The sequence below is a fragment of the Diadema antillarum genome, unplaced genomic scaffold (genome assembly GCF_040938485.1).
Source record: "Diadema antillarum isolate AM-2024a unplaced genomic scaffold, OU_Dant_1.0 seq00000952_RagTag, whole genome shotgun sequence".
Classification (NCBI taxonomy): Eukaryota; Metazoa; Echinodermata; class Echinoidea; order Diadematoida; family Diadematidae; genus Diadema; species Diadema antillarum.
The window spans coordinates 216472-241610 of record NW_027271800.1 but is presented as its reverse complement, the minus strand read 5'-3'; the positions used below and the strand labels follow the sequence as shown (position 1 = coordinate 241610).

The following is a 25139-nucleotide window of genomic DNA, read 5'->3' as shown; positions in this document are numbered from 1 at the left end:
AGTGACTATACATCTTTAGATATTTGCAGTTTAGTCGATGTGAATATTTTATGACCAAAAACTTAAAACAAAAACACCGGGTTACTAGATAATGGGAAAGAAAAGAACGGACCAAAAAACAAACAAACAAACGGAGACCCCGCTTTGTATACTTTTAATGAACGTTTATTCTTTTGATTCATAAGATTGAAAGGTAGAGTTATTCTTGAAATAATAACAAATATCACAAATTCATGTCAAACAGATAAAAAGAAGAAATTCGTTCTTTGGCTTGATAGGCGATGATGAGGCTTTCTGCGAAGGAAGGAAAATTCACGGGTGCACGTCACGAGTTCGACACCCACGAGTCGTATAGCCTACGAGTCATAGACCTAACGAGCCATGCTGCCCACGAACTCGACTCTACACGAGGCAATTAAGGCCGATGAGTCATTAACTAGGCAAACACAGTCCACGAGTCCAACACTAGATAACCAAAGTTCACTATAGCTCGACACTCATTACATCATGGGGCTTGAACCGCCCATTCCAAGATATTAAACATGAATAACATTTCGTGAAATTGCAAATAGAGTTTTAAAGCCTGCTCCAGATATTACAATTACCGACCAAAAGATTTGAGCAACATAAAGCGAAGAGAATACCATTCTCCTGTCTATTTTGAAAAACCTAAGAATGTCGCAAAATACGCCTGATATTTGTGACGTCACTGAATGGAATCGGCACACAGGAGCAGACTACGTCCTATAGATAATGCACAGGCTGATGATGATGATGATTTTGTATAGTGTCAAATATCTGTTGTAGAAACATTCAAAGGCGCAAACTCCTGCAAGAAAGTTAGCAATTGAATGACTGATTAAACAAAATGTGAGTCTCGAGTGAGGTTTGGAAGTGCTTTACCATGTCAATTTCACGGAAAAAAAAATATGGGATGAAGTTCCATAGGCGAGGAGCGATAGAAGAAAACGTCCGGTCTCAAAGGTGTAACTGTTTTCCTTGGTGAGCGTTTGATTGGTATCTAGTCGGAATAAATGCCATGACAATGCAAAGTGAATCTAACATTTCCGAAGTGAATCTTTCATTTGAATAATCTGCTTTTAAAACATCAGTAGTAAGCATATTATAATCTTCAAATAGAAGGTAAAATTCCATGTCTCTCAGGCACTTACCTGCCCCGAACACTTCGCCAAAAGTCATTGTCAGCATTCTCTGGCCTTGCTCTGTTTGACGTCAGAAAAACCTTCGCCGAATTTTCCCGAATTCATCCATAAGAGTGCTTGCATTACCGCAGACATCGTATGAATTTTACATTCTAGAATAAACAAGGTTATAAATCTGTGCCAAATTGTAATCCTCTTTGAACGTTCACTTGAATGTCTCGTGGGCCTTTTTGCCTAGAGTCAAACTCGCGGGCCTTGTTTGCCTTGTGTCGGACTCATGGGCCTTATTTGCCTAGTGTCGAGTTCATGGGCTGTATGACCAGTGAACTTTCTTTCAATGTTTAACTCGTGGGTCGTATAACTCGTGCGTGTCGTTCTCTTGGGATGACCTTAAATGAACAACTGTATCGAAACTTTCTGTTTTTAAATCACACTTGCCTAACAGATTTGAGTTTCATACAGGGGCTAAAAGTGTTAAAACGTGCCTTTGTTTCTTCAAGATGCCTTGAGAGAAGGTCGGAAGAAGATCATCTTGACGTTCTAATCACCCCAAGCATCTCGAAGTTATGCTGATCATAACACCCTACATTAATTACTTTGATGTTCAAAACTAACATCTGGCACGATGATTTGAATCACACGCAGTGAAGAGTGTGGATGTCAGGCATGCAGATTATTAAAGGACAATGAGCCATTATTACCCTATAAAGAAGAAAAATTGCAGAAACAAAAGTAATTAAAACTAATCATATCTATCGAGGGACGGAGTTTCTGTTGTAATGAAAAGAGAACATCTGATTGACATTTTCAAGTGGTTACTGCATTTAGTAATGCACTACTTCCTTGAAGGCATTGGAAACATGAAGAGATATCACAATTCAACTTCAAAAGGTTAACGCAGGGAGTGGTCGTGCAGTTGCGCAGCCTCACGTGAGCAAAACTGATTTTACTTTTTGAATGTCATCAGCAGGTACAAAATAACCAGAGGTGGACACTGCTCGATTCTACATCTTACAACACAGGGGAAGGATAATAACACAACAATTCTAGCATATACCTTCATTTTGCAGTTTAATTAGACTGCCTTGGTTTAGGCATTAGTATTCTGTGTTGAGCTGGAACTGATCAGAGAATTACCACAGTCAGATATCGATTTTCCATATCGCTTTTTCGCAATGGAAAGAAAAATGCAGTCCGCTTGGTTCTGGCTTGCCTGTTTCATCTTTTGCTGTCCTTTCGTGAATTCTTCAGCTTCAGACTTACAAACGACAGGTATGTATACCTCACATTTTATTCAAACTTTCAAAAGTACTAAAAGCACTACAATTTCCATTGAGATACACTGGTTAAAGTCTACTATCATTATTGTGTTATGACCTCTAAAAAAGACAAATGAACCACTAGAAATACAACGTGGGGTAGATTGTTTTTAATGCTTTTGGTGAATATCCTTATTCCTCCAAATATCTGAATGTTTTCATGGTGTTTTTCTCTCTTTTTTTTTGCAAAATAATATGCCACAAGATCTGTTTGTCATCCTGTTGTTGTTTTTTAATCTCCAGCTGAATTTACTTTGAACTGTTCGGGAAGGCCACTGGAACATGAGATATGGTGCGACAGAAGCTGCGTTAAAAACCGTAATAGCTGGGTTCTACGGGCACCTCTTGGACGGCGAATTTTCTCTACCCTGGAGTCCATCAACAACAGAGTGACTGTATTCAGCATTATCGATGAAATATCAAACACGAAGACTTCTTTCCTAATTCTCGGTCAAAACCAGCCTTCCTCCACTTTATCTCTTACTCATCGAGTGAAGCTATGGATACAGTATATATACCTACCCAGTTAAATTCAAGATCAACGTGACTTGTTACGGGGGTAAGTATAGTGTTATTTGCATGAGTATATAAATATGAATATCTATATAATCTGCATGTGATTTTCACTGCTGTCGGTGATTAATTTCTCTTTTCTCTTATTCTTTTTTTGGAACATGATCATTCTCTTGTGTGTGTGTGTGTGTGTGTGTGTGTGTGACAATGAACTTTTACTCACCAAAGACTTGCTCAAAAAAAAAAACAACAACACAGGGATCCAAACACTGTAACTTATGTCAGCAGGAACTGGTGAGATTCCACAAAGAGAAGGAAAGATTTTTGATAGTTTGTACGCAGTGATCTAGGTGCATCGCTACGTAAGTGCAAAGATCAATTATAGGTAGGCATCCCGTAGCTTCCCGGTTATGGCCGAAACAGATATTAACATGGAAAACAGGGCCCAACCCGAACAGGTCGATAGACACAATAATGTCTTGTCGTTTTTGCCACTTATCCAAATGATACGATAGTATCCCCCCCCCCCCCCCCCACTCTGGAATGCGTATTCGGAATAATTATGTATATTGGGTGTGTTAAGAAGGACGGAAATCTTCGGGTTCGTAGTGTTCTGTGCAAAAAAAAAAAAAAAAAAAAAAACACTCTATCACAATTTCCTGGTCCTTTGAAGGGATTTGAGACCGTCATAGCAGTGGCCAAGGTGGCTATTTCCTTTTGTAAAGTTCTTCCTCGGTGGCTACGTGAACTAAACAAATGTTGACTTTATGCATTTATAGTATCTGTGCCTACTTCAGTGAAAACTATTGTAGAGAGAATGATATTTCTCATGAATTGCTTGCAATATAAATATTATTCAATATAAATCCACAATAGCAGCCTGTGTTGACGGCTTTGAAAACGTTTCTTTCAATGTTTTACCTAGGAGGTTGGATCTCCACCTGGCTAATAGTTATTAAAGTAACCCTTAGTTTATTACAGAGGCACAAGAGCATTTCAAATGAATAATGTCATGCTTATGCCTTTAATGTCAGAGGTTTGAAACCACCATCTTTCTGAGCAATCTCAATTAAGATTCATTTCGAACTCTAGAATATTGTAGGAGATATGTTGCTTAGTAATCATTAACTGAAATGAGATTTCGCCTTTATGATAAAACGTATGATACGAAAGTAAATTCCGTCCAGAAATATACGCAAAAGTATAGATCAAAGCTGTGTGTGTTGTGAAAGACGAATGTTTGAAAGTGCAACCTCCTGGAAAACCGATTTCATCCCTTTTCCGCTTAATTCCGACAAATAAAACTAATATGGCATAGTCTCCAAGTACAGTTCTTTATAGATTAGTATGTTAAGTAATTGCCCGGAAGTGCCCAGTCGAGTAATGTCTATATTCATTTCATCAATCTTTGCGCAATTTCTGTTTGCGCATTCCCGTGTATTTATGCCATTGTGTGTCGCTCATTTTTTATACCAAGGGATGACGAAAAGTTATTACCATCATAAAAACGCGTCTTCCATGGAGAAATGGTGGCCGAGGCGTATCAGGGCAATTACCCCCAGAGGGCAATTACCCACCCCCCCCCCCCCCCCGGGCTAAATACCGATTAGTGATAAGGTTAGAGTAAAGATTAGGGTATGGGTATGGGTTTTAGGGTTAGGATTAGGATTAGGTTCAGGATTAGGATTGGGGTTAGGGTTAGGGGAAGGGTCCAGGGTAAGTGCCAAGGGGGTAATTGCCCTAGACACCGGGTGAGATATATCCGACTTGGAACATACTTCGACTTTTACTTTAATGCCTGCATATAGACATGGGTTCAAAAGGGAATTAGACTGTTGGACTCCTTCTCTTGATCCTCCTAGGTTTTATAGAATTCAAGTCGCGTAAAGGGGACATGGTTTTGTATTCAGGCATCTATTTGCTACTTTGCAGAGTGAATGCAGTAAGAATAGAGTGTGACTTACAAACATGTCATTTGCATGAATTAATTTTGTATTACAGCTTTGTTGACAGATCTAGAGACCTAGTAAAAAAGTTTTCTGTAAGACATTCTTTGTGTTGATATTCTATTTGGACAATAGGCATTCTGTGTACCATAAATAAGTCTTCAGCTATTACACTATATAAATATAATATTCATTAGTGTGTTCTTTCATTTCCGACTAGCATTATCAGGTTACACGCACAGCTTCCCAGGGGTAAAGTTCATCGGTCTTGATTATATCAAAAATAGAATTGACAATGACGACTCTTTTGATGAATCGATGTAAATAAAACATTTGTCAAAGTAGGCATGGTAGGGAGAATTTCATTCAATGACTCTCTGAAACAATACGTGTAATCATCATTCTCCGTGTTATCTCTAATACCCTGCAACACGTCGTGCTCATTTAATACAACTGTGTTCGTTCAATACCCATACCACGATTGAATTTAGCATTCCATTTTGATACTATACCAATAAACAGAAGCAATAGAGCATGAAACTACTGTTCATTAATCTTCAAGGAATACCGTCGGTGAAGCTGATTGACAGCCACTCTCACCTAGACGGCCTACTAGTCACCGGATCAGGCAACTATGTCTGCTTCGATGGATTTAACAACGCAACTGCAAAACTGGTCTGCAAAGAGCTCGGCTTTCCAGCGGCAAAGGAGTTTTCTGGTCAGATTTTGACCAGTAAGCATACAGCAGCAGGGAGGAGGGTTGAACGCCTATCGTGTTCGAACGGTGACTACAGAATTAGGCAAAGAAATTAATACTCGATGCGTAGTATACTCGAGTATACAATACCTCACTGAAAGATCAAGATAATTTCGATTGAAAAAAATATTTTAAATTCATCACTCAATATTGGTCGAAAAGTGCAATTTATTTTCATTCTCATGACTTTTTTTCTTTCAAAATTCCCGTCTTATTCGGTTATTACTGTTAACAGAATTACAATTTTTCATTACATGGGGCATTTCTTGCTGACTGTTAGTACCAACATCGTGAGTTCTTAAAACCGACAGATCGTCCTATAATAAACGTTGATAACTACCTAATGAATCAGTGTTTAGTAGTAGCCACGATATTCACATCGATGTGTGTCAATCAGTCGCACAAAAAAAAAAAAAAATACTCAAGAATTTCATTGATTTGAATAAATACGCAATACCCGGTGCATGATAAGGAATACAACCAGCACTAACTTGCTCGGTGGTCTAGTGGATAAGACGCCTGTACGGTGATCAGAAAGTCGTAACTTCAAATCCTGCCCAAGTATGTATACCCATGATTTCTTTCGTGGCTACTACTAAAACTGATTAATTCCGTACATATATTTACGTCGATTTACATTATAGGGCAATTTGTCAATCAGTTGCAACAAAAACAACTCTACGCAAGAATTTCATTAATTTGAATAAATCGTGAGCTCTAAATTAAGATACTATTGAATAGCTCATTGTTCTCGATACCAATGTACAGGATCTCTACGTTTTGATGAATGCTTATCGACAACCACCGAGTGTTCTTCAAACAGAGCTGTTAGGCTCAAATGCCGAGGTAAGACATACCGTATACAGAATCCATGAATAATTATGCGTATATACACCCTTGACTTGTGAATACACTTTTGGCCCTTGTTCTGAAAAAGAAATCGAAAAGATCGAAAAAAATCACAATATTCATGACTTTCAGAGGATTACGTCCAGAGATTCAAGTTGTAAAGTACCATTGACACTCGAACCCCCCTGTGCGCAGGTCCCCACTAAATATTATATTAAAGTTCATGTTGCAAAATATTGGAAGGAAAAGATAGACACAATTTTCAGAATTATTTCTGTTTAAGAAAGAAAACCTCACATGGAGACCCTTAATGTTTAATCCCCCTTTAAATGTTTTAAAGTCTGCATGATTGTATGAATATATATTTGTTTATGGAATTGATATAATTGTATAATGATTGTTAGTGTGAAATATTATATTGTTGAAATCGGTGCATAATTTTCACGGATGTCATCTGTATTATATGTTCTTTAAATTGTGATTTATATAGCTTTCGATGTATACCTGAAATTATCTAAATAATTGCCCTTGTTATGTATGTTAAACATTTCCTTGAATGAAGAAATGATTCCACCCCCCCCCAAAAAAAAAAAAATTCCCAATATAATCAAACACGTTTATCTTCACATGTCATGAACTTGATTTTTTTTTTAAACTGAGAAAAAACTCTTATCATTATGCTAGCAAGCAGTTACAAAATACCACTTCTTGGATGATTCCCTGTCCCTTAAATTGAATATGCTCTTTATTTCCATTGACTGTATGTTTTCTATCTCTATTTTAATCATCTAAAGTCATTGACACCTGCATGAAAAATGATAAGTATGATATCATATAAGCCACACTTGCTGGTTTTCATCATCATATTCTGTAACTGCGTAGAACCCGGATTTCTCGGATGCTACAAGGACAACGAACATGAATTTCAGGCCGTTTCTAACTTTGGATTTGGCGTTCATTCGGACGAAGAGTGTATATCTACCTGTTTGCAAAACCCCGTAAATTATAGCGTTGCTGTCATGCATCAAGAGGGATGCATGTGTTTCCAGTCGGAAGTGTACACAACAGCCCTTTCTGGCGGAAGCTTTTCCCACAATTGGACATGTCCTCTCAGGACACAGCTTGAATCCGACCAATTTTATTCATTCATCCGTGAGTATCGGAAGTATTTTTTTTGAAATATATTTGTAATGTCCATATTACTCCGAAATGTGTATAACTTATCAAAAATGATCTTCAGTATATACATATATATATATATATATATATATATTTTTTTTTTTTTTTGGTGGCTACTGTATTTGCTACTTCTTCAATGATCATCATAAAAGCACAAATTTGTCCTCACTGATGGCATAAAATGTAGTTTGTTATTGCACGTAGTTGCTTTTGATTGAAATAACAAGTTATTCCAAACCTTCTTGTAAATAATACACGATTCTTTTAATATAGTTATTTTTCAGGTGTTCACTGATCAATGATTGATTATCACTGTTTTTTTTTAATTATCTTCGTTTACATATATTATTATATTATAGTATATTATTCATATTTCTTAGTGATTCTAGACATGGCTTGGAATATTAGATTGAGTCATAAATTTCCCTTGAACGTGTAATAAAAGTGTGTGGTGTGGTGTGTGTGTGTGTGTGTGTGTGTGTGGTGTGTGTGTGTGTGTGCTGGTCTTTCTGATGTGAGATCCGGGGGTACTTCATTGTGAATATGTTGTAGGAAAAAGATATATTGTTATAAATTTCCCTTGATTATTATTAAGATTGCATAATAACATATATTACTATATAATTGATTATGGCACTTTAAACCCTGCCTTCTTTATTCCTTGAAAGTCTCCGTTGGGTTTTGTGATCATCCGGGGATTGTGCCTAATGGTGTTTGGGAGTCGAATATCACACGCTTCGGGTCCAAGATAACTCTCGCTTGTGGCAGAGAGTTCGTCGTGAACGGGAGTGCGACAATGCAGTGTATGGGACTACCAGGGCGGTCGACCTACTTCCCTGTTTGGAACACTTCAACTCCGTCTTGCCGTGAAGCCAGAAAGGAGACTAACGGTATGACGTGCAAATACATCCTACAGTATAATCTTGCCTAATCTCGGATAACCACAGTATTTCAAACCAATCTCTCATCAATTAGTGTGGAACAATGACAGATGGTTGTAACGACATGGAATTAATACTTCCACGCCTGATGGAACAATTGAACTAAGTAACTCAAATGCGTTTGTATCATTCAAGACTTATTAACTTAAAATCATACAACTCGTAATGCACAGATTCTGATACCCTAACATGTAAACCATTGGGAAAGATTAGTCTTATCTCGGTCTTTTATGTTCATGAGAATGGCTGATGCGTTTTTGAAAATGCCCCTGGATATTTTCCCGCCTTTATTAGAAAACATACAAAAAGAGATGAAATGTATTTTTAACATTAACAAGCGATTCATGACAGATTACTACAGCGCTTTCATCACTACGTTTCAATAAGACAGCATTTTAAGTCCGTGAAGTTTCTGAGTGACATTTTATGCTACGCTATGGGACGAATTCTGTTAATGTGGTTGTAACTATTTTTGTGTGTGGGCCTTTTGTTCACAGACGATGAGTGGGAAGATGTCAACGTCAGCATAAAGCCCACACAACGTATGCAAAACACGTCTAATGGTAAGTATCAAGGCTTGCAATTATATACCTCATCATATCCGCATGAACAAAATTTTTGTGTAACAACAAATGCCCTAAAGATTATGATTATGATAACTATAATAGATAATAATACATGCTCATGAAGCACAATCTCGACCAGCCTCTAAGCGCTTCTGAAAAACCGTGACAACAGCAGCAAAGATGACGTCAAAGATAATGTCAATCAATATCGAAAATATTGATTAAAAAATGCTCATCTTCCTCGAAATTCAATTGTCGTTAATGTAGTATCATTTCATTTGACTGCAACGGTTAATTTGAGACATGTTAGAAAACAAAGACAATCTCATGAATTCAATAAAATGCCGACTTCTCCTTTGTGAACACTCTTATACATTACGAACAGTTACTGCTGTACTTTGATCACCATGCAAATAAGTCTGATATCTGACAGATACAAGAATTGTTCTGTATATATGCATGTACGTATTGTCGATCTGGAAAGTGTGAAAACTGTAATATTGCATAGAAAAGTGCTGTCACAAAAAGTACAAACTGATTAGGAGATTTCCCATCAACATGTACAAGTATATACTGTCAGTGTTGCCTGTGTTTTGATTAAAATGCACAGGGCATAGACCGACTATTCAAGTTCTGACGTCATTTGGAGAGACAACAGTTACTGTAACTTCTTCGTCACGTGAGTTTAGTTATTGATTCAATCCATATAGCAAGTGTTTTTTTTTTTACTGCATTTTCCCCTTCTCACTGGCAGTAATTTCGTCAAAACTATTTTGCTGCAATTGATCTACATTTTAGGGTAATCCTTTTGTTAACATGTTTTTATGGCAAAAGCGAACCACGGGTGACAATTCATGGTAAATTCGACATCATTTTATTTGAATTTAAATTCAAGGTATGAAAGTGCTACTGCTTTATTTATGATGACAAAAAAGTCTGATACTAAAATGATATTGGAATCAATAAAGCGTTTGCCCAGTTCTTTTTTTTTTATATGAAAGTTTGTAAGTTGAGTTCATATCTCAATGAACACATTATATTAAGAAAGTCGCAGACAGTAAAGCAAGACAGACAGAAAGACGATGCATATTCAAAAGTCAGAATACCCATTGTCCATGAAGAAATGGCAAGTTGTAATGTGCTTTTTTTTTCAACAGGGACTGAAGAAAACATATTATGTCTGGCGACTTTATCAGGTCTTCGTAGTATCGTTACTGTCATAGAACACATTGCGTTGGTCGAACAGAAATGCATTTTCTTGAAAAAGCTCCAATCGTGAATATGGCTTACAAAAGCGATCAAGTACATTACGTCTGCCTATGCAAAGCAAACATTTACAGAAAATTTTGTTAATCCTTTATTCGTTTACAGTTTTGGTCAGGTTTGAATGCTCTGCCTGAATGTAAATCAGGGACTTGGGAACTGTTGTGATAAACATTTCGACTACAGTAATCACTTCAGAATCTGCTTATACGAATTTGTGTAATAATTCCCATATGCTCTTTCCGTCAAGTGTGTGAACTTCTATGAGTACAACACGTCAAACCGGGCACGAATAATCTGATTTTCTGAAGTCTCGCATCTCATGCTATCTTAACAGTCACTCGTCAACAGCAAAAACAATTATTTTTTTTAATGTTAGTATACTGCGATAATTCAGCAAAGTGAGAAATCTTGCCAGGTTACGGAATAGAACTATTTCTCTTCATAATGATTGATCTGATTATAAAAACAAACAAACGTAATTTCTGCCTATAGTCATCATAAAAGAAGAAAAAAAAACTACGAGAGCAAATTCTTCCTCCATTGATTTTTAAGGTGACGATGGACTCACTAAATGATTTATCTTCCAGATACCGAACCAGATACCGAACTTTATGAGATGAATTTTATTACTTACATCCTGGGAACCCTTCTTGGTGTTGTTTTCGCCGTGCTTGTCATACTGTCCATGATAATGGCTTGGTGGAAACATCAAAAGAAAAGGTGACTTTTTAAAAAAATATAAACTATTGTATGGGATGTAAGGGAATGGGGGTGTGATTTATTTATTTAGTGGTAACGGGTCATCACGAAAATATGATTAAAGTCGCCGAGAATCGAATGTCTGATTTTGGTAATTCTGTCATTATAACAATATTTTTGTTACTTATTTCGCAAAATCTCACCACCAATTGATTACAACGGTGAACACTTAACAAACATACCTTTGAGAAGACCGGTTTAGGAAATCACAATAGGAAACTCAAGATATCAAATAGCGGGGAAAACATCTCAGCTAGAAATTGCTGTTTTACCTATCGGTGCATTCTTCTGATGATGTTTTGTAACATACTGATAATGACAATAATCAAATCTAAACTGAAAATAATAAGAGGAAAGCTACATCTCGATGGCATTCTACTTACATCAAAACTTTCAACAAAAAGTTAAAACTTTCTTTTGTATTAAACTATACTAGCCAATTTATGGTTACGTAGGAATAATGTCTCATAACTTTTTTATTTTTATTTTATTTTAAGCGGTCTATAATTACATCTCCTCCAGTTTGACAGTATGCATTCACTTCTTAACGTTTATCCTCTTTATTTCATGCGATGTGATACATATAGGCATCCAGAGGCTTCGGGTCAGTCAAATGTCCACTCAAGTGAAGAGCAGTCGCAGCTGAATCCTCTAAACACTTCGACTCAAGACTCAACAGACGGTGTTGTTTCATTGCACTCTACCAGTATCGACACTTATTCAGCAGGTCGGGTTTTGCCTCAACATCCGGGCAACAAATCTGGAGGCGCCATAGGTCACCGAGAGAACACGTATGGGAACTCAGCAGAGGTGAGTAACGACACACAAATTCGGGTTCGCAGGTTGTGGTTTTATATGTGAAAGTGTTATATATATATATATATATATATATATATATATGAAAATAAAGTGAAAATAAAGTTTGAATTAGAATTTGAATTTGAATATATATATATATATATATATATATATATCTTAAGGGGGTGGTAGTGAGCAGACTGGCTTCATAAAGGAACCGAAAGCAAGAAACCTCTCCAGTTGTGTGTGTGTGTGTGTGTGTGCGTGTGTGTGTGTGAGTGTGTTTCAAATTAGAGCGTGATAAGGGTTTGGTATAGAGCAAATCCTTATATCTCAGTCCATCGAGCAAACGTAGGTGATTACAGAGCACTCCCATTATATCGAACATGGTTATAATAACATTCCGCAACATTATCCACTCTATGTTTTTTATTGTTAATTTGCTCGTTTACAACGAAATTTCGATATAACGATAGAAAACTGCCTGTCCCGAGGACTTCGTTATAACGAGAGTCCACTGTATATTTCAGCCAGTGGTACCTTTGATATTTTGATATTATGATCACGCTAAACTATTGCAAATGAGTACCCCGAGATCTACGTCTATCTGACAATCTGTACCTGTAGTTGCTTTTTAGTTTTAAATATCAACTTAGTCCACGCACAATTGTCGACATAAGTTGACTCATTACACTAGAATAGACAGTATTTTTCAGATCCCCTTTTCTCATTCCTATTTGTTTTGATTTCCAATCATGTATTTAGGTCATGAGGAAACCTGTAAGTTTGCTGAGTAATGATATTTCCCTTTTCAGAAGCTATCCTCATTATAGATAATTATGCCTCCTGGCGATTTTTTTTGTGGGTTTCCTGATACAGGGTCATATGTCATCTTCAACGGAGCGATCTCGTGAAACTAGACAGAGGAGCGAGAGAGGTTCAGCATACACTAAATCATGTCCTCATGACGTCATACACCAGGGTGGCAAACACGAGTGTAATAATGAGGCAGTGGATAACACGAAAGCACTATACATGGACATGTCAGGTTCAGGGAAGAAGGGGAAGAAGAAGGTCATATTTCTTCAATCAAGGCATTTTGATAAAGAGGAAGAAGATGTTGATGAAGACGGCTACCTCCTTTCCGATGTCAGTCTGCACAAAGCTACTAGATATCAACCTAAAGCAAGTGTCTCACCGTGTGGTAAAGAAATCAGCAAAGCGTCATCTACTCAGTCTAGAGGTGAAGATGACACTCGTCAAAGTGGGAAATGCCAATCGTCAATTTACCACGAAATTCCCTCAGCTTCCGAACAATCCGCGCCTATTCCAGAACAGCAGTACTGTCCTACCTACTGGAATATCGAAGGAAATGCCGAATTTGGCCCTTATGCAATGACCCGAAACGATCCTTTATTATCTATCTATCCTAGCACGTCAAGAGTGGAGCATGAGGTGGATGAACATGGCTATCTCGTTTTAGAAACAGATCCTGATGAAAACGTCAATGATTGTTGTGAGAGCCACAACAGCTTGTCTTCCACAAAGATAGATTTGTACGAAAACGAAATTTCCCCCCAAACAGAATATCACTTCAATTCAACAGTGTATGAGAACATTCCTCGTGAACCAGAACTGTAAAGATGCCTTTTAGTTATTTTGCAAACTGGTGAATAATGTCACAGCAACGACGAATATACGATGGGTAATGTTCGTCATTCCGGATGTTCGTTATTCCGTAACACATAAATTCCCTAGAAATACATGTTTGTTATTCTAAAAACTAAATTGGGTTCCTTAATTCGAAAATTTGCGGAGTAATTCAGAAGGTTCGTTAGTCTAAAAATTATATGAAATTCGGTAGTTGGAAGGTTCGTTAATCCTAACATAACATAAGACTCGTTTGTCCGAAAATTAAATAAAGTTCAGATTTCCGAAGGTTTGTTGATCATAAGATTCGTTCGTCCGGAAGTTCGTCAATCTGAAAATGAAATACAGTTCGATATTCCAAAGGTTCGTTAATCCAAAAATTATATAAGGTTTGTTATTCCGAAGGTTAGTTCATCCGAAAATAATAAGGTGTGCACTAACAAAACTTCCAATATATCAGCTTATATTTTGGCTAAATTATCTGTGAACTAATCGTCATGGAGCGTTAGGGAATCATTTAAGCTTTATAAACCTAATTACAACCATGCAGTCATTGGCAGTATAACCCGGAAGTATGAGAACAAATAACTTTTTGAAGAGACCCTTCAAAGAGGATTCGACCTTCGTCCTTAACAGGTTGAATTCAAGTGAAAAGCAAAAGTAATATTTATGAACGAACGCAAAACAAAATAATCATAACCTGTGATGTTTATCATAATCCACTGATGAAAATTATACATTAAGCATCATTGTCATCATTCAAAACTCATTCTTTGCAATATTCGTGTTAGTGACACATTAACTCCATTTTGTGAAAACTCATATTGGTATCGTTACTATAAGATGAATGTAAGATAAACTTGACTTGTAAATACACTTGGGACTTATAGCAACAAGTGGAATCCTTGACAGGACAAATCACATTCATGTTTATACACTGTATTAATGGATGTTATTTTGGAGTGTTTTCTCGATACGCTGCAAAGGTACATGATCTATTTGTATACCTCATTGAAGATACCTGTTTCCTACCATGACGTTTGTGTATGCACGATGATCAGGTGTGTTGGGTTATTATTACCGAAGTACATTGGTAAATGAATTTTAAATTATACGAATTTAAAATTATAGGAACGCACGAACTTCATCATGTTTCTAGCTTGGACTAGGACATGTCATCATTTAAATAGTCTCATTTTCCCACCCTACTATTAAAAAATATATTTAATACAATCTAAGGTAAATTACGTCGTCAGACTTTAGTGGTATCAATGTAGACGGCACACGTATTTGCTCGTGAATTATAAAAAGGTTTTCTGGCATTTCATTCTTCGTGCCAGGCTGGACTAAACAGATATCGCATGTGCCTTGCTATATCTCTGAATAAGCTGGTTTTGTGTATTAAAAAAACAAAGCAAAACAAAAAAAAAAACGAAAAAAAAAAAACACCAACAACAACCAAAAATGAGAAATATGCTTGAGAACATAAAATGTGTCATAATATTTTATAATAATGGATGGTCTTTCGGATAATTCCAATGTTTAGTAATGTCTAGTATAAGTTACCATCATTACGGTGATATCTGTGAAACAAGTTACAAGTCAATAAGTTTCAGTGAAAGTGAACAAGTGAGCTGACGTAAGAAACGCGAGAAAGCAACGAACACTATTCAGAGCTTTAGTAGGACCTGCGAGGGACGTTTGATAACTCAACTAACCCAGAATGTTGTATACACAATGTTCATAACTATGGTAATCTCAATGGGACATTGTATAAAGTAATTTCAGGTATGGATTTCACATGTAATATTGTCAAATTGAATTAAGGGCAAAGAAGTCATCGTTCTTTAGATTGAAAACAGAGGAAATAATACTTTGTCTGATGTTATGCAGTACCGGAATTCGTGTTATCAGGAAATACCTGGCACAATTTCATTCATGACCAGAAGACATCCAGAGCTAAAATTCCGGACTTTGAATAATGAAAGCAACGCTGGTAATAAGTAATCATTAGATGATATTGTAACAAAGATAATTAGTGTCTGCAGTGCTACTTCTTAATGTCCTATAAAGACACTGAAAATACATTGTATCATATTCGTACAATTACAAGAAGCTTAATAACAAGAAACATTAGTTACTGATGCCGTTATTTAGTGGAAGTACACTGTATCAAGAAGAAGAAGAAAATAGTGCAGTTTAGTGTGTAACTTCTTAGTGTAACTTAGTGGCATTTTTTGAGTTGTTGACATTGTCAGTTTTCATAGTGTTGTCTGTGCGCGTAATGTAATTTGTGCCAAAATTAGCCCGTCTGATAGTGTTTCATTAATAGTTGTACAGATGATGTAGTGTAGATTTTTTTTCCTCTAATCTCAAGTGTGAGAAGTTGTCTAGCAAATGCTTGGACTTTAAAGGTTATTAAATGTGCAACACTGAACAGTATTCCGAACTAACTTATTTTTGATATATTGGAACATGATATCCAAATGAACTTTTGGTCAGAGGACTGCTACAAGCTTCCTGCTTCTATTAAAAACTATGTGTCTTTACATCCACAGCCATGGTGTACTGGTGAATCTTATTAGTTTATCAAATGTGTCTTTCCTCTTGATCTGTAACTGACGCATACAATGTATATGTTTTTATTTGCATCCAGATGCGTGGATGTACAGCATTTGAAGCTGTATGGATGTGTATATGCATGCTACGCCTGTGTGTGTGTGTATGTGTGTGTGTGTGTGTGTGTGTGTGTGTGTGAGTATGTTTGAATGTGTGTACACATACACTGTACATGGTATTGAAGGGACCTTTGAAAGAAGTAATATGTTTAATAAGGTCAGAATCAGCTACACTGTATTCAGTTATTGCAAGAGGTTAGAACAGCAATTCAATTATGGGGAAGAGAAACAAAATGCTGTCAAAAAAGGTAGGAAATGGGAAGGTTTATAATATGGTTCATTGACATTTGCTCCTGTGACAATTGCCGCCATGAAATATTTGCACGCTAAGCTAAACATAAATTCTACCCACAAACATAACCCTAACCCTAACCCTAATCCTCACATCAAACTAAACCTAAAATACTATCACAACCCAAACCTGAACCCTAAGTCCTGGGAGATAATGAGACGGGAACAATTGTCGCAGGAGCGAATTTCGTGTCACCTCATGATTTACGTAAGGGGGCATATACCATATTTTCCTTCAGATTCTAAAGACAATATACATTTATATATATATATATATATATATATATATATATATATATATATATATGTATTTTTTTAGTGTGTGAATAAAGCTGTCATAATCTCAATGTAAGCAGGAAGGTTTGATAAATATCAATTATTAACTGAAGTGTAATAGATGTACGTATGTGCATGTGTGTATTGATAGGTACAGGACGAGGGTGTGTGTGTTTGTGTGTGTGTGTGTGAGTCGTGGTAAAAGTGAATTGAAAGATGATCGACAATGTAAGTACTCGCTCGTGCCACTTTCCTAAAAGCCTTGGGAATCGGCTAGTACGCTTTCGATTGGACATCTACGCACGCGCAGGGAGTGGCCGATTAGCTGAAGAGGTCTCATGACGTGTACTCGAGCCCTTTTCTTCCTCAGCACTGACAGAGTAAGGATATTATGTGTTCACATAACTCTACAGAGCAGGAAAAATCTCCTGGAAACGTCATCCGTTCTGCAGACATTTTCCATATCGAGGGGGAACGGGCCTGACTATCCATATCATAATATCATAAATTCAACATAATCATGCTAAAAATAAAATAACTTAAAACAAACTGGTACTACATGCATTCTGAATCTTGAATATCTCATAATTCTCAAGGATGCAAAAGTTGCTACATCCAGATACAGGTTCAGCTAACTCGAGACTAAAAATGTAAAGAAAATCTTTAATCTTTGTTTCTCCCTTTTCAACAATTTAAAAGAAAATGTGGCAAGACGTCATTTTATGGGGCAATTTTGGCTACCATCTTTAAAGGACAGGTCCACCTTCATAGGCATATGGCAGGGGCGGATCCAGGAATTCCGTAAAGGGGGAGGGGGGCGCAAACAATATTTTTGGTGCTACTTCCGGGTTTCATCTCATTTTTCCTTTTTATTTCTTTTGTTTTAACTACAAATAAAGAGGTGGCGCGCGCCCGATGCGCTCCCCTCTGGATTTGCCACTGTGTGAATTGAGTGAACGCAGTAATATCAGTAGAGAGCATTAGTGAAAGTTTTGGGAAAATCGGGCAATTCGTTCAAAAGTTTAGAATTACCAGTTTCAATTTCATTTATAGGAATACAACTTTTAAAAAAAAATCAAATTCAATCAACATAAGAAGTTCCCATGCATTTCTGCGGGTCCTTTCTGGTTTCTCTCTGCAACACATTGGATTGCTGTACACAATTACATTTTAATTTCAAACTTTCATTTATTCAGTTTTAGTCTACTGTATTTTGTGAATAATTTTGTCTTCCACGTTCAAATTACTTCCTTACAGTATCGATGTAACATTAAGAGAATGGCTATATCTCAAAATTTCTCTACATTCAAATTTACATTTTGATTCCATTCACACCTTCCCCGTGTCCATATCATAAGTTGCCACAGTCGGTTCAACTGTAGACCTGTTTCACCCAATGGTTTCTCCAGTGATATAGTCTTGCTATAGTTGTCAAAAGCTTCGCCCATAAATTCTGTCCGTATTCGAGATATTCATGTATACGTGTACTCTTCTCTAGCAGCGTTAGGGTCGTGTATGAATGTAATGTACATAATAAGTGTTTCAAAGAAGAGTTATACGAGCTTTCATAGGCCCTACACAAGGCAAAAGTCCCATTTCAGAATACATTAAGTGTGCATATTCAAATAGACGAGTAACTAAAGAATATAAGAAACAACGAAAAAGACTGTCCATATGTTGTAAAAATTTGCCTTATTGCTTATCGTAAATTTGAATTCCTTAACCTTCTTCTAACGCCCTTTTTACATGTTCATTTGAGAAACTCATGAAATTGTATGCTGATTAAATTAGATTGAATAAACCAGTTACTTTCTTGAATGCTGATCTCCGTGATCATTCAAAAATTCACTCGAACTTGAATGATCACATTTTTAAATGGAATGAAAATCTGATGAAATTAGGAGGGAAAACTTGTATTATCCCCCTGCCTTCTGAAAGAGGCAAGTCAAGTGTTTTGGGGGGATTTTTTTAACGATGCGAGAAAAGTGAAAATATGTTGAAATGTCTTTATATTTTCATTACATTGTTCTATACATGTGACATCACAAGCTGTAATAGTCTTCTCATCCTGCAGTGACAGAGCAGAAACTTAAAAAAAATCAAAACTTTTGAACTGACTGTCCGATTTTCTCAAAACTTTCACTGATGTAATATTACTGCATTCACTCAATCCACATGAAGGTGGACTTGTCCTTTGATATTTCAAAGCCCTCAATTGTAAAAGAGCTTTATCCTCCAGATTTGAATCCAGCACTCACAAAAGAAAAAAAGGCAAAACAGGCGGGTTCAGCTTCTTGCACCAAGACTATCATACATTTAAAATGATCTAAAATGCATAGGCCAATGAGACGGAAAGACAGAGAGAGAGAGAGAGAGAGAGAGAGAGAGGGGGGGGGGGAGGGAAAGAAAAAGAGATAATGCTTTATGAATTTGTTAAGTGTCGAAAGTAGTTTTCCACCTTCAAGAGTTTTGTTTATCACTTTGGTTTACATATTTCATGTTCAAAACATGCACAATTCTTTATGGAGTCGTTCAGCTTGCTGGAAGCACTTAGCCAGTAGTAATAATGTAGTCCGAAAGTATCCCATGAATATTACAGAAATATGATAATAGATCTGTGATAATAACGTGACACAATACAATATCTCAAACGACAGCGTGGGCGTTATATTACTGAAACTAATGATTGGCAATCACGAGTAACTGCAGGCTGTGGATCCTCCTGTTCGCTTCCTTGAAAAGCCCAGGCAGCTTTATGAGATAATTGCAATTTCATTATGCTCAAACGCATTCTTATCATGCGCACTCAGACTTTTTAGTACTCCAACGTCATCAATCAGCTCATTACCATCACTCCAACGTCATCAATCAGCTCATTACCATCAACTGCAATTATCGTTCATTCCTAGTCCACGTACCGGTTGCATGTAGGGTTTGAAGGGAACATTACACCGACTTTCAGTCTTTTGAATAATAGCGTGCTGGTATTTCGGAGTTATCTGCAGTGGCTGTGCTATGATTCCCCCTTTTTCGCGATGGAGGAAAGAATGATATTCCTTGTATGGATTTCTGCTCATTTCATGTTTTGCAATCCTTCTATGAGGTCCTCAGCATTGGGAACTAATACATGTAGGTATGCATTTCAATTTTCATTCCATCATTGACATACCTCGCACATTTCTCTCTTTCTCAGTTCTTATTGTTGGTTTGTTTGTTTGTTCATTTTCCATCTGAGAAGATGGCTGGATAGCCCATGTTTAGCTACGTTAAGCTGGTCTTCCATGGGGTCCAGTTGGATGTGAGGTGGGACCACATCACCGGGTTAAGCATGTCAGTCTTTACACAAGAATGGGATGTTATATCAGATATGCTTGAACCTCTGTTCTAAAAATTCCCACGAGTAATTAGGTTCTATTAAGTTCACCTTTATCATTTTTTTTAATCTGCTACGCTTTTGAAAGAAAACGATATATAACTTAACTAATGGGCTATTACCTCCAGGAAGACGAATGCGTTCAAAGAATTTGGTAAGAAATAGTACATGATTCGGTGCTTTAAATCATGTCACCGAACTGACATCAGCTCGAATACTTGAGGAATGTTTCATTGTTCCTTTTATTACTATTCTCATAATTCATTGATTTACGTGAACCCTTTGTTATCCTTATCATCACGCAGATTTCAGTCTAAATTGTTCGGGGATTCCAGAACGGGAGATACGGTGTGACCGAACCTGCGCTGAAAACCATGATAGTTGGGTTCTGCAGGCACCCCGTGGAAGGAGAATCCTCTATACCCTCAATTCCATCAACAATAATGTGGTGGTATTCAAAAGACTTGATGAAATAGCGAACAAGGCTACTCGGAATCTGATATTGAAAGGCTCAGAGTATTCTCCCTTTTTATCCCTCACCCATCAGACGAAGCTACGGTTATGGTATATATATCTACCCTGTGGAATTCAACATGAGCGTGAAGTGTTACGGAGGTAAGTGTAGTTTACACAGCATAAATACAACTGTTCACTGACTGTTACTTACTCAAACACTTGTTTTCCCTCCGTTATTCGAAACCTGATGTTTCCATCTGCATGACAGAACATAAAATCTAGGGATGAGTTGACAATAATTGTAAAAAAGACGTGTGGTTTAATCGTCGTGTTTTTAAAAGAGTGAAACATGAAAATCTACAGCGAGGATGCACTCCGTTGACACACATTACTGTTAAAACAATAAATTCAAGTCTTAAAACGTAAAAGACGCGATGAAACAGTGACATAAAATAGAAGTAAAGTGAAAGTATACAAAGTAATTGAATGCCGTGTCATATGCCTCATTTTCATCGAAGCCATACTACAATGTATCAAAATGTCATTTTATGTACAGTATACAAATATTCAGTGATTGACAAACAATTATGTGTACAACCAAAATACTGGAACGATCTCCCAGTACAAATTAAGGCACAATTTATTGAATAATTACATTGCGTATGTTCATTGAAATTTCTCTCTATCTTGTTTATTCGCGTTTTGCTGCTCTGCTTGGTTGTTGTCATTCAAATCAGTTGAGCCTCGCTGTTTGCGCTCTTTAATTTCTCCACATCAGTATACTTCTTCCTAGTGTATAGACATTGGAACTCGTTAACAGCTGGCTTTGTTGCATTCACTTCATTGCTACTAGCTGGTAAATCGTTTTTGAATTGTTAGTACATGCATGTTCTCTCTCCCTTTAAGGCTTCCCATGTCTCTTCTGAGGACCCACATGTCGAGTGTCTGCAGTATTGTTCAAATCGTATTATCACACCATGTTGTTATCATCTCTAGAACAACTGTTCATATACGTCTGCAGAATGTGGTTATTTTTGTTCGTTTTCACTATACATTGTATGTATTTGAGAAGAATCTGTTATTTCCCCGGGTATCCTTGCCTTTCAGTTTTGTTTTCTATATTTTGGTGCTATGTTGCACCCGTGCTCCTTATGCGTTTTTGTACCCTCTGTTCAGAATTTGGGACCTATAACGCTTGCTTTTAAGTAGGTTCCATCATTTTTCTCTAGCATTTATACAGAGAGCCAAATTTACGAAGAGTGACCGTCATTTTTTTAAAATATGTTTACAATAATTTACTGTGCATCCTAGCCGGATAATTTGATTCACTTTATCTTATCATATTTGATGTACATTCCTTCATTGAAAAATATGAAAATGAATTGACTTAAATTAAATCAAATCATTTCATGGGATTGATATGGCTCAGGGAAGAGAAACATACGAAATAAGATTTGCGACAGTACTTTGTCCTGGAAGATACTCGATGGCAATTGCAATGGGGAGTATCCGGCAAATTTGACATTTTATTTTTTTTAATACTTCGTTGGTAGATATCCTGGCCATTATTCTTAAAAAAAAATGCAAAACAGAAAGAGTTTATTAATGTCCTTGACCATGTGTTGTGTCGTTGCCCATGAGTGTTGTTGTGAAAGTCAATTCACATAATAGCCATTATTCTGTATCCTTATCTGTCATAATGTATTATTGTACTGTATATTGTACTCAAATTGGTGCAAATTAATGTTTATTCCAATACCGGATGAACAGAAAGCCGTCAAGTAGGCTTACCAACTATTAGTTAATAGATTGATATCTCGACATTCGCTTATAATATCTAGAATAATAAGCGTTATTATTGATCTTTAGGTCACGTATGAATTGCATTTATGGATTCTATTAGTGCCAGTTGACTCACGAAAGTTTATTTAGTTTCGTCATATTGTTCCCTAAATAATGTGGGGAGGAGAATTAAAGTAGAGTGAGATCTGTATTAAAAACAACGACAAAAAATTATAAATCGCATTGCTTCTTCTGTTCCTTTTGAGAAACTGTTAAGGGGAAACTATACAGTGTACAACTCGAAGAAGGATTTAGACCATAATTCTGATAATCGTCTTCACCTCGAATGAGCTACGACATGAATGATTGCTTATAGATTATTAGTTACCTTAAATAACATTTCGAACCTTGGTCATTAATTTTCAAGAGATACCATCGGTAAAGTTGGCTGACGGACCCTCTCCCCTTGAAGGCCTTGTTGTTATCGAATCGGATAAATACGTCTGCTATGATGGATTTACCGACAAAGCTGCTGAATTGGTCTGCGAAGAGCTAGGCTTCCCGGCTGCAAAGGGCTTTACGGGTCATTCAAGTTTGGCCAGTATGACTACAGCAACACGACACAGGATTCAAGTGGTGTCATGTCGTAAAGGTAACCGCAGAATTTCAATTTTTTCAATTTCAATTTCAATTTATTTTCGTATTTCTCGATGGAAAATACATGGTATATAACAAAATATAATACAGAATGTCCAGCTTGAATATATACATGAAGAAATAGGAATACAAAAGTAATACATAACGGTCGATGTGTCATTTTCAATCAAAGTAAAAGATGCGAAGAGAAATACGATGGAACCTACTAAAAAGCAAAGCTTGTTGAGTGTAGGTCCCAACAAAAGCCTAGTAAGGGGAACAGGATGAGGAGCACGGGTACAATTAAGACCAAAAGTAAGGATAAACAAAAGAGAATGACTATTACTCGGGGCTCAGAAGATTCTTCTCACATGCATATATTTGCATATATTTGTGTGATCAAATGAGAACAAGTAACCACATGCTGCACACTATAGCAGTTGCTCTAATAGCAATTTAGACATGGGAGTGATAATGACGTGAATACTTAAGTACTATTAGGGTTTAAACATTCCGGCTTCCATAGACACGGGGAAAGATTTGAAAAATGGAGAACATGAATCAATTGCAATTCCTATATGTAATATACCAGCCAGCTGCAATGATGCATAAAAGAAAGGAAAGAAAGAAAGGAGGGGAAACTATGCGACACGACCAAGGTCTTACTAGAAGTGGAAGGAAAAACACCGATGGGAAGGAATTTGAGAGAGCATGCAACTAAAATGTATATGCATGAGTCTGTTCACATGGCAACAACCGAGTAATATAACAGAGCAGCCATCAGCATAATAAAAAGGAATTTTAGTGCACTTGTGTGTTGTAGCTATTCAATACATGCTGTCTGAGTTTACGCTTAAAGGATGATAATGACAGACAGCTTTTAACCTCTGTTGGGAGATCATTCCAATATTTAGGACCTGTATACATAATTGTGTTTTTAGCGAAAACTGTTCGAGTTCGTGGAAGGTGATAAGCGTCACTCTGGCGAGTTGGATAGTGGTGGACAGAATTGTTTCTTATGAACATCTGTAAAAAGACACCAGGAAGATCTTTTGAGGAAAATTTATACACAAAAATACCTAAATTATAACCAAACAAATCTATCAGTTTTAAGGCGTTAGTGTGAGATAAATACCCAGCATGGTTAATAATTCTGATCGCTCAGTTTTGAAGAAGAAAAAGTGAATCCAGTAAGTATTTAGATGCGTTACCCCACGCAAGAATTCCATAATTAAGATATGGGGAAATCATGGTTGAATATATCGATGTAGATTTTGATTCATCCAGGTAGTATGCTAAAAGCGTGTAAATTAAATCTGTTCGACTGGACTTACTTGTGAAAATCACGGAGAAAACAGTTTCGTGACTCGTCCGAGTCACTTCTTCAGCTCTGTCTGGCTGGCGAGCATTCACCCGTGGAGGGTGAATGGGCGGAACAATGTAATTTACAGGATAAAGTGTCAGGGAAAAGACTGCAAAGAAAACTACATCGGTGAAACCAAACAACCTCTCCACAAACGTCTCTACCAACATCGTAGATCCAGCTCAGCTGGGAACGAGTCGGCCGTGTTCACCCACCTGAAGAACACGGGGCACCATTTTGAAGACAAAGAGGTCGACATCATTGACAAGGAAACCAGATGGTTTGAAAGAGGAGTCCGTGAAGCTGTGTATGTGAATGCGGAAAATCCTTCACTCAACAGGGGAGGGGGACTCCGACACAACCTTTCACCAACATACAATTCGGTGATCCGAAAAATTCCTCGACGTACAGACAATAAAGGCAGTAACATCGCCCATTCACCCTCCACGGGTGAATGCTCGCCAGCCAGACAGAGCTGAAGAAGTGACTCGGACGAGTCACGAAACTGTTTTCTCCGTGATTTTCACAAGTAAGTCCAGTCGAACAGATTTAATTTACACGCTTTTAGCATGGTTGAA

The 25139-nt window shown here is 37.0% G+C and overlaps 1 protein-coding gene across 4 annotated transcripts in view; it reads left to right on the top strand.

Annotated features, from left to right (window-relative positions):
• Positions 1 to 14251, top strand: part of LOC139741771 (uncharacterized) — a 34380-nt gene extending 20129 nt beyond the window's left edge. For 3 of the 4 annotated variants that reach the window (XM_071652355.1, XM_071652352.1, XM_071652354.1), the window contains 2 exons: positions 11846 to 12068; positions 12936 to 14251. In XM_071652355.1, coding sequence (XP_071508456.1) covers positions 11846 to 12068; positions 12936 to 13697 — 985 coding nt within the window. In that variant the 3' untranslated portion in view covers positions 13698 to 14251. Of the gene's footprint in view, positions 1 to 8215; positions 8617 to 9164; positions 9231 to 9843; positions 9913 to 11086; positions 11220 to 11845; positions 12069 to 12935 lie in introns of those variants that run through there. The other variant, XM_071652356.1, reaches the window with a different exon arrangement.
• The last annotated feature ends 10888 nt before the right edge of the window (positions 14252 to 25139 follow it).